The sequence below is a fragment of the Solanum pennellii genome, chromosome 9 (genome assembly GCF_001406875.1).
Source record: "Solanum pennellii chromosome 9, SPENNV200".
NCBI lineage: Eukaryota > Viridiplantae > Streptophyta > Magnoliopsida > Solanales > Solanaceae > Solanum > Solanum pennellii.
In genome coordinates, this window is record NC_028645.1 from 61,062,199 (window position 1) to 61,071,852 (window position 9,654).

Here is a 9,654-nt window from a genome sequence, read left to right on the forward strand (position 1 = left end):
AATATAATTTTTTAAATATTTATGATCTATTTTAAAACCATTAATATATTATTTTGAAAAAAAATTTACCTATGAAGTAACATCACATAATTGAGACGTAAGAATAATTAAGATGAATATAGTCAGACTTTCAAGTTTATCGATGATTTTTATGTAGCCACTTGAATGTATGATAATTTACTTCTATATTTTTTTAAAAAACACTCAATTGGCAGTAGCTTGCATTAATAATATGACGGGTTCATTAATTTAGAGGGATTTAATTAGTAATGGGTGGGTAGTGGACTGATTTATAAATTACACTAATAAGTTAAATTATAACAAATAGTTGAGCGCCACGTATTTAAAAAAATATTAAATAGTTTAAATATAAAACCGTTAAATAAGTGGTCAATTTTGAACCAAAAGGTGGATGACAAGGGTATTTTGGACCCAATAGGTGGGTGGGAAGGCATTTTGGAGCCAATAGGTGGATGAAGGTTAATTTTGTACCATTTTCAATACTTTGAGGGTATTTTAGGCCCTTTTCCGTAAATTAAAAGGTATGACTTAGTTTCCTTCTATAATTTTTGTATTTGGTTTTAGAGATCCATGAACCAAAGGCCTTAACAGTACTATGATATTGACCATTTGCAAAAAAAAAACATCGAGGATTGAAGATTCAAAAGAAGAAATTGATGAAGAAGATGAAATTTATGATTTCTGAATTAATAATATATTTGATTTAGATTTCATATTAAAACTGATAGTAGTTCAGATTCAAAAGGGAAGGTACAACTTTTATGTGCCTTGTAATGTGTATCTTATAAGACGCTGAACGGTGGTGCGCCTTACAAGACGCATGAAAGTTTGAGTCTTACTCACTTTGACTTTATATAATGATGTTAATTTGAGCGTTACAATATTATCCTTTTAATCTTAACTGAATTTTGTTGACCTTTTGAAGTGTTTAGCATTTTCTTTCTCAAAAGCTTCATTCTTGGCTAAACTCTATCATCTAACACCTAATCTGACCTTTTAAAAGTAATCATTCAATTATTGTTCACATTCGGAAGTCAATTAATCCGATTTGAGGGCTGAATAAATTATATATATAGTTCTAGATAAATCATAAGACTCACCCCAACCAGTTTCAGATTATGTTTTCGTTGACTAATTATTTCTGCAAGTATGATTGGACAAGTTACTGGTGTGAAGTAGTCATCGATTTTGACGATAGTCTTTGAGTAGTAATAATATTGGGCGATAGTTGATTAGAAATCCACCAGTCATTAAGAAAATGTCAATTTTCATTTCAACTATTCTGTTTCCATTTATCATCAGTTAGGATTGTGAAAGGGAAAAACATAATACATAAATATACATTTTAAGTTAACTTCAATTGATAACTATGTTATTTTAGTTTAGGTGTGTACAAATAAATATTTAAAGCTGTACAAAATTAGACAAGTATGCATGTATATACTTTGTAATATAGGTAAAATGCCACGTAGTAAACACAATTATCAGGTAAGATGATACATAGGAGGCAAATAGAAGTTGTTACAGCTGAATATATTTAATTGGTCATACTGCACAAGCCTCGCAAACATTTTATTACATAATTTGGGAGAACACTGCTCTATGGCTCCACAATAATCTTTCCGGTGGCATGTCCATCAATACTCTTGCTCCAAGCATCTTCAGCCTTGCTCAGAGGAAATTTTGAGTCGATTACTGTTTTCAGTTTCCCTTCCTTCACAAGCCCAACAATCAATTCCAGATTCTCCTTCTTCGGAATCAGAAGCAGTGGCACCAACTGTTTCTTTGAGAAGGTCAATTTCTTTACCGCAAAGGTCCACATGGCGCTAACTCCAGGAGTTATATCTATCACCTTTCCGCTTGAACTTAAATTAGGCTCAAAGGTAGACCAAGGGATGCCTGTTGTGCAGTGAATCACTGCATCATATTTTTGGCCTGACGGACTCTTAAGAGCTGCTCCCTCTGGGGTATTGTAATCAAGAACCTCATCTGCTCCTAAGCTCTTCACAAGATCAATGTTGCGCACTCCACAGGTGGCAGTAACATGAGTGTTACCAAGTTTTGCCAATTGAACAGCATAGTGACCAACACCACCTGAGGCAGCCGTAACTAGAATGTTCTTCCGGGGTCCAGTTCCATTGAGCTTAACCTCAGAATGATTGACAAGGGCCTGAAGAGCTGTAAGACCTGCAACAATAAGACCTGCACCTTCTGCAGCTGATACTTCAGCGAGTCTTGGAACAGTCAAACTCTCATTAGCCACCGCATATTCAGCCAATCCACCGCCATTCTGCATCAAAGCTCATGAAAGATCCATCAATCATAAGTGATTGGACACAATATTACAACATGACTATTCAAAGTAAAATGATTTAGCTAATGAGGAGGAATACAACAAAGTCAAGATGAGTGAGCAGATTGCTCTAGCCATAGTGCCTCCACTTCCAACCAAACTGTTAGGATTCAAGTCAGTGGTGTAGTTCCATGGGGAGGATGATTTGAATTTTCAATGAGGGGACTTGGCAGTGAACAGAAACAACACAATATCCATAGAAGACGAATGTAAACCCTGAGCAGGTCCCTCACCTACTAAGTTTCAACCAAGCTCCAAAATGTAAGAGAGATGTAGCGAAAGGAAAGCATTTGAAAAGAATTGGACCAACCAGGGCATTGAGCATAGCCACAACCTTGTCACCAGCCTTGAATCTTTTTACATTAGATCCTACCTCTACAACCTCTCCTCCCACGTCGATAGCTGTTACAACCAAAAGTCAGTTTAGAACCAAAAACCAACACGAATAAAAATGCATATTACAATGCATTTAAGCAATTACTCCATAAAATTAAAGATAATGGCCAGGCTGTCCTGATGTCTTTGCCTTTTAACTTCCCATTCGAGTTCATTACCATTAAAATTGCATGCTTCAGAAGGGGCATTATTACCTGATCCTACTCACTCTAGGAAGTTAGTTGGAAAACTAAACTTTCTCAGCGACACACGTTTGGACATTGCCTATAGTGTGCAACACTTGAGCCAGTTTATGTAGTCTCCTAGAGAACCCCACTTCAAGGCTGCCATACAGTCCTCAGATACTTGAAAAGTGATCCTACTTTGGGTTTATTTTTGTCAAATGCTCCAACCTATGACCTCAAAGCCTATTGTGACACTGATTGGGCTTCATGTCCAGATTCCAGGAAATCAGTCAGTGGATACCTTGTTCTACTAGGAGATTCTCCTATTAGCTGGAAGTTTAAGAAGCAAGAAACTGTGTCATTATCATCTGCCGAAGCAGAATATAGGTCCATCAGGAAAGTTGTTGGAGAATTGGTTTGGCTTAGAAGATTGCTGATTGAACTGACCATTCCATGTTCTGATCCTACACCAGTGTCTTGTGATAGTCAAGTTGCTGCTCATATTGCTCGAAACCCAGTGTTTCATGAACGAACTAAACATATTGAGATAGATTGTCACTTTGTTCGTGATAAGCTACAAGATGGATTCATATCTTTGCACCACATTTCTACGGTCAATCAGTTGGCCGACATTCTAACCAAGGCTCTCACAGGAATTAAACACACACATCTCTTAAGCAAGTTGGCTGTGACGTCCTCACCTCCAACTTGAGAGGGGGTGTTGAGATGATGCACTATTTCAGTTAGTTAGAGGATCAGATTGGTAGATACAGTAAATTAATTGTTCCATACAGAGTTAGTTGAGTTGGTTAGGATTAAATTCTATAGATTAGATATTTTACTTGATCTCTTATACATGTATATATATGGATGCTAGTAATTGGAATAAGATACTTTCTTTTCCCCAAATCAATCTTCTTCATTTCATCTCTTTACAGTTTACAGAATTCATCTCCCTCCATTAATGGAGGGGTTCAGTAAGCTTGATAGATCTCTTTTTCGACATAAACTTTTCAAAGGAGATGATTTTTGAGTGTTTGAGAACGCTTTGTAGAGATGGGTGATGTGAAAAACATGAAACACAAGGCAACTGCAATCAAAACCAAAAAGCACAAAAAATAGAGTGCAATGAAATTCTAACAAAATGTGTAGATGATTGAACTTACAAGGAATAAAAGGAAACTTGGTAGGAAGAAGTGGACGAAGCATGCCCTTCTGAATTTTCCAGTCAAAAGGATTTATGCTTGTAGCCTCCACTTTTACCAAGACTTCATCCTTCTTCGGAGTAGGCACAGGAACTTCCACATGCTGCAAGAGTTTTAATATTAGAACTACTGTTTCTACTTCTGATCAGTATAGAGCAGCCTCATTAGCGGAAGTGTTTAAAACAAATTACACAAAAAAGGAATAACAATATGCTTTCTCTGCAATGACGTCCCAAAGAATCAATCAAACATAATTACTGATACGAAAAAAAAAAAAAGAACATAAATTTGTTTTGCAAAGCGGAATGTGAAAATACCTTCAATCCAGCGGAGCCGCTGCCATAAGATTCGTATTGGACAGCATGCATAGCTATATCAGATTCACCAATTTCAATTCTCTCTCAAATTGGAGCAAAATGGGCGAGGCTGCTGGATAAGATTGGAGTATATATACATGTGAATCGGCGGTAGCATTAGAGTGTATCTATTGGGGCACACGCGGCCGCCTATCCACGACTATTCTCTTAAAAAAGGCAAAATCCAAGATGAGTGGTAGTGTGCGTCCATCAACATCAGTAAATGCAACTTGCTAACCTATGACTTTGACATGGAATTGAACTTTTTAAAATTTAATTGTCTAAAATAACTTAATAAATATTTTTCTTACCTAATACAATAATATATGTCTTCATATAAACTCAGACAAAAAATAATATAATAATAATTATTAGAATAATTTCTAAAAAAGAAAAATTAAAACTGTTTCAACTCACTAAATATGATAAATATAAGACAAAATAAATAAATATAATTTAATACAAAATAATCTTCATATGTTAGGAATTGTAATCAAAATTTTATTTTAGTAATTAGTATTAAAGAGTATATTTATAATTTGGAACTATATTGTTTTCATAATCAAAACAAATTATATTTATACTTGTATTACATCATATCAATGACTCGTTCAATTTTTATCTTAGATTGTGAACATGATATTTATACTTCTATGAATCAATGATTTAATCATCAATGAATAATAATAAACTAAAAGCTATATTTTAAATCATCTATTATATTACTACTAATATATTAGTGGTAAATGATCTGTGGTGTATTTACGTAGTCAAGTACCATATTTTTTTCATATTTTAGCTTAGTTTCTAGTATAATTTTTGTGAATATCCTTGTCTATATTAATGATATGATTTGATAGCTAGTCGACATAATTAGGTTGAATTCAAGCCAATGACAAGAAGAAAAGACCTATACGATGGATTAGAACATGAAGAAAAGTAAATCGGACTAAAATGAAGAAAACATAGCTCTAGAATAGACCATGAGATGAGTCACACGCTGCACCTTTTTTGTGAACTTAACTTCAGATAAGCAATAAAAAGAGGAAAAACTAAGAACACGAGTTCAGACTCCTCACAATGCTTCTTGCATCACAACCCCCTTGTCTGTAAAATTAAAAAAAAATTCCTTGGATATGCGCTCATGCACGTGCGTGCCTGTGTTTGTGACGTTTTTAAGAGGACTAAATTTAGAATAACTATTAGGACTTTAGAATTATAAAATAGAACTTACTGTTCTTAGTTTTTAGCTTTTGTTTATGAGTGATACAAGCCAGATGACAAACTGCACACAAGCCTTTTAGACCACTACTCTATGGCTCCACAACAATCTTTCCGGTAGCATGTCCATCAATACTCTTGCTCCAAGCATCTTCTGCCTTGCTCAGAGGAAATCTGGAGTCGACCACGGTTTTAAGTTTCCCTTCCTTCACAAGCCCAACAATCAATTCCAGGTTCTCCTTCTTCGGAATCAGAAGCAGTGGCACCAACTGTTTCTTTGAGAAGGTTAATTTCTTTACTGCAAAGGTCCACATGGCACTAACTCCAGGAGTTATATCGACCACCTTTCCACTCGAACTTAAATTAGGCTCAAAGGTAGACCAAGGGATGCCTGTCGTGCAGTGAATCACTGCATCATACTTTTGTCCTGATGGACTCTTAAGAGCTGCTCCCTCTGGGGTCTTGTAATCAAGAACCTCATCTGCTCCTAAGCTCTTCACAAAATCAATATTGCGCGCTCCACAGGTGGCAGTAACATGGGTGTTACCAAGTTTTGCCAGTTGAACAGCATAGTGACCGACACCACCCGAAGCAGCCGTAACTAGAATGTTCTTCCTGGGTCCAGTTCCATCGAGCTTAACCTCAGCAGGATTGACAAGGGCCTGAAGAGCTGTAAGACCTGCAATAACAAGACCTGCACCTTCTGCAGCTGATACTTCAGCGGGTCTTGGAACAGTCAAACTCTCATTAGCCACCGCATACTCAGCCAATCCACCTCCATTCTGTATCAAAGCTCATGAAGATCCATCAGTCATAAACGATAGAACACAATATCACCACATGACTATTCAAAGTAAAATGAATTAGTTAATGAGGAGGAATATTACAAAGTTAAGATGAGCAGGTTGCTCTACCCATGGTGCCTCCACTTCCAACCAAAACGGTTAAGATTCAAGTCAGTTGGAAAATACTGTAGTCCCATGGGGAGGAGGGTTTGAATGAGGGGACTTGGCCCCCAAAAGTAAACCAAAAACAAAACTAAGTAGAACTGAACCATACAGGCAGCGAACAAGGAACAATAACAACATCCATAGAAAACGAATGTAAACTCTGAGCAGGTCCCTCGCTTACTGGTTTAAACCAAGGTCCAAAATGTAAGAGAGATGTAGCGAAAATAAGACATATGAAAAGAATTGGACCAACCAGGGTATTGAGCATAGCCACAACCTTGTCACCAGCCTTGAAGCTTTTTACATTAGATCCTACCTCTACAACCTCTCCTCCCACGTCGGTAGCTGTTACAACCAAAATCAGTTTAGAGAACCGTAAACCAACAAGAATAAAATGCATATACAATGCATTAGGGAAATTACTCCATAAAGATAATGAGCAGGCCGTCTTGATGTCTTTGCCAGTTAATTCCTACTCAAGTACATTACCATTAACAATAGTTGATGTTATTAAGCGAAGTCTATCATACTGGTGGCCTCAAACTTTAGCTCCATTTATTTTTCAGAGCCATTCACTCATTAAATACTACACAAGCAAATTAAATTCCATTTCTACCAACTTTATGGCCACAAATCGTTTGCCAATCAAATTCTTTACTTTTTTATGTTACCATTCTCAATCTTCCAGATACTATACACTGATGACATGTCCTATCCCAATTCACAAATTTACATTAGTGTAGCAGAATAGCTTCTATACATTCCTTCCTACCAACTCTATCAGTTCCCCAAGTAAATAGGGCTTCTAGATGTGTATGCCGGCCTTGCATAACCTAAGCAGCCAACTACCTAGGCTATTTTTGTTTTTGGCAGAAAAAACAAGCAACGAAAGAGTTCCTCAATATACAAACACCCATGTCCCATCCAAAAGATATTATATCAGCCCAGGGTATAGAAAAGGAAACAAGAAGAAAAAACTATATTAACTTGTAAAAGGAGATGATTTCTGATAGGTAGCATAGAGTATTTGAGATACTTAAGACTGTTAGACAGAGTTCCTCATAACAAGGCTGATGCAGAAAACATTAAGAACATCAAACACAAGGCAACCACAAACAAAACCAAAAAGCACTAAAGACACAGCGCAAGGAAATTCTAACAAAATGTCTAAATGTAATTGACGATTGAACTTACTAGGAATAAAAGGAAACTTGGTAGGAAGAAGGGGACGAAGCATGCCCTTCTGAATTTTCCAGTCAACAGGATTTATGCTTGCAGCCTCGAGTTTTAGCAAGACCTCATCCTTCTTTGGAGTTGGGACAGGAACTTCCACATGCTGCAAGAAGCAACGGCATGCACACAATAAAAAAGGTTTATATATTAGAACTGTGCTACTACTGAGTATAGAGCAGTCTCATTAGAGGAAGTGCAATATAATATGATCAATAACTGCAATCATTACTCAAACATAGATTTCAGTATCCTAAATAGACGCAATAAGGTCCATCTGTATAGCCTTGTCCTCTTTTACAGACATAGAAAAGTCCTTCAAAGTTCTACTTCGTGGAATCAAGAGTTATATTATGTTAAGACTCAAAATCCAAATGGTCTCAAAGAAACACATTAGTCACTACACCTCAAATGAGATTTTATATGCACTACACTCAATTTTTGTACTCAGATGACTGATCCGAGGACTATCCCAGTTTGTTGACATCCCTTTTAAATCAATTCCAAAAAGAATACACATTTCTACGTCAATTTTAATTCCTCTTAAATCAATTCCAAAAAGAATACACATTTCTATGTCAATTTTAATTTTAATGAAATGATTTAAACCCACACAAATATTTATCACTTATTTTATACAACAAGTTTTAAAAGAAGTCTTTTTTTTCTTAAAGAAACACATTAAAATGAACAGTTGGATCTTAAATTGCTCAGAGTAGATCACTATCATCTAAGAGATACTAGTAGCATTTGTTGTCGAGACACCACAATACCAATTACCCTAAACAGTCGAAACGCCAAAAGATGAACCAAATATATGAAAAGAGGAAAAGAAAAAGGGAAGCAAGTGTTTTTGCTAAGCGAAAGGTGAAAATACCTTCAAGGCAGCGGCTCCACCGCCATAAGAGTCGTATTGAACAGCATGCATAATCTTCCCAGCCATATCAAATTCACCAATTTCAATCCTCTGTGAATTGGGGAAGGAACAACACCTTGAAATTGGAACAAAACCTGCGAAGCAGATTGTATAGGAAATGAATATATAGCTGTGAAATCGGTAGACGGCAGTAGCATAGAGTATATCTTTTGGGCGACACGCGGCCGCCTTTCCACTAAAAGGTTATCGTAAAAGGCAACATTTGAACACTAGTTTTAGGGTGTGTTTGGTAATATACATTTTCAATTTTCTTAGTTGGCTTAAAATGGTAGGAACACCATTTGATATATTCTTCAATTTTATCCTTTAGAGTTTGTCACGACCCAAAACGAGCCGCGAGTGGCACCCACACTTATCCTACTATGTGAGCGAACCAACAAATCTAAACCCCAACATAATGCGGAAGACTCAAAATCTTATTAATAAAACCAATAAATAAACATTCTAAAATTTATCAACTATTATCCCCAAAATCTGGAAGTCATCACCACAAGAACATCTATCCTCAAATTACTAAATCTAAGAGTATTTAAGAACTAAAATAAAGAATAAAACGATAGTCCATGTCCGAGCTTCAAGGACATCAAGACGTGAATGAGAGAATCCAGTCCGAGCTAGGAACAATAGCTCACCCTGAAATCTGACGTGCTGTAGACTGGCTAGAGTTGCGGACGAGACGAAGTCACTGGTGCACTTGCTGCACTCCACAAAACAACAAGAAGAACATAAAAGTAGGGGTCAGTACAAGTACTGAGTAGGTATCATCGGCCAACTCAAAATAGAAAACAATGTATATCAAATAATAATATAAAATCAACTAC

At 36.3% G+C, this 9,654-nt stretch overlaps 2 protein-coding genes across 2 annotated transcripts; both read right to left on the reverse strand.

The window, feature by feature from the left end:
• Positions 1–1,441: 1,441 nt before the first annotated feature.
• Positions 1,442–4,675, reverse strand: LOC107031128 (chloroplast envelope quinone oxidoreductase homolog). Its single transcript, XM_015232363.2, has 4 exons — positions 4,457–4,675; positions 4,101–4,242; positions 2,685–2,776; positions 1,442–2,311 (listed from the first exon to the last, which is right to left on the reverse strand). Exons 1-4 carry the CDS (start codon positions 4,505–4,507, stop codon positions 1,622–1,624), a joined length of 975 nt encoding a protein of 324 aa, XP_015087849.1. The 5' UTR covers positions 4,508–4,675; the 3' UTR covers positions 1,442–1,621.
• A 992-nt stretch (positions 4,676–5,667) lies between these two features.
• Positions 5,668–9,058, reverse strand: LOC107031130 (chloroplast envelope quinone oxidoreductase homolog). The gene is made up of 4 exons (XM_015232364.2): positions 8,774–9,058; positions 7,861–8,002; positions 6,920–7,011; positions 5,668–6,498 (listed from the first exon to the last, which is right to left on the reverse strand). Exons 1-4 carry the CDS (start codon positions 8,837–8,839, stop codon positions 5,809–5,811), a joined length of 990 nt encoding a protein of 329 aa, XP_015087850.1. The 5' UTR covers positions 8,840–9,058; the 3' UTR covers positions 5,668–5,808.
• Positions 9,059–9,654: the final 596 nt, after the last annotated feature.

Bases quoted from the DNA above. Each gene is read 5' to 3' on its own strand.
- LOC107031128 (XM_015232363.2), bottom strand. From the start codon at position 4,507: ATGCATGCTGTCCAATACGAATCTTATGGCAGCGGCTCCGCTGGATTG. The intron at 2,777-4,100 runs GTAAGTTCAATC...TGGTTGTAACAG, and splicing joins CAAGTTTCCTTTTATTCCTT to CTATCGACGTGGGAGGAGAG. The intron at 2,312-2,684 runs GTTGGTCCAATT...GCTTTGATGCAG, and splicing joins TGGCTATGCTCAATGCCCTG to AATGGCGGTGGATTGGCTGA.
- LOC107031130 (XM_015232364.2), bottom strand. From the start codon at position 8,839: ATGGCTGGGAAGATTATGCATGCTGTTCAATACGACTCTTATGGCGGT. The intron at 8,003-8,773 runs GTATTTTCACCT...TGCTTCTTGCAG, and splicing joins GTGGAGCCGCTGCCTTGAAG to CATGTGGAAGTTCCTGTCCC. The intron at 6,499-6,919 runs GTTGGTCCAATT...GCTTTGATACAG, and splicing joins TGGCTATGCTCAATACCCTG to AATGGAGGTGGATTGGCTGA.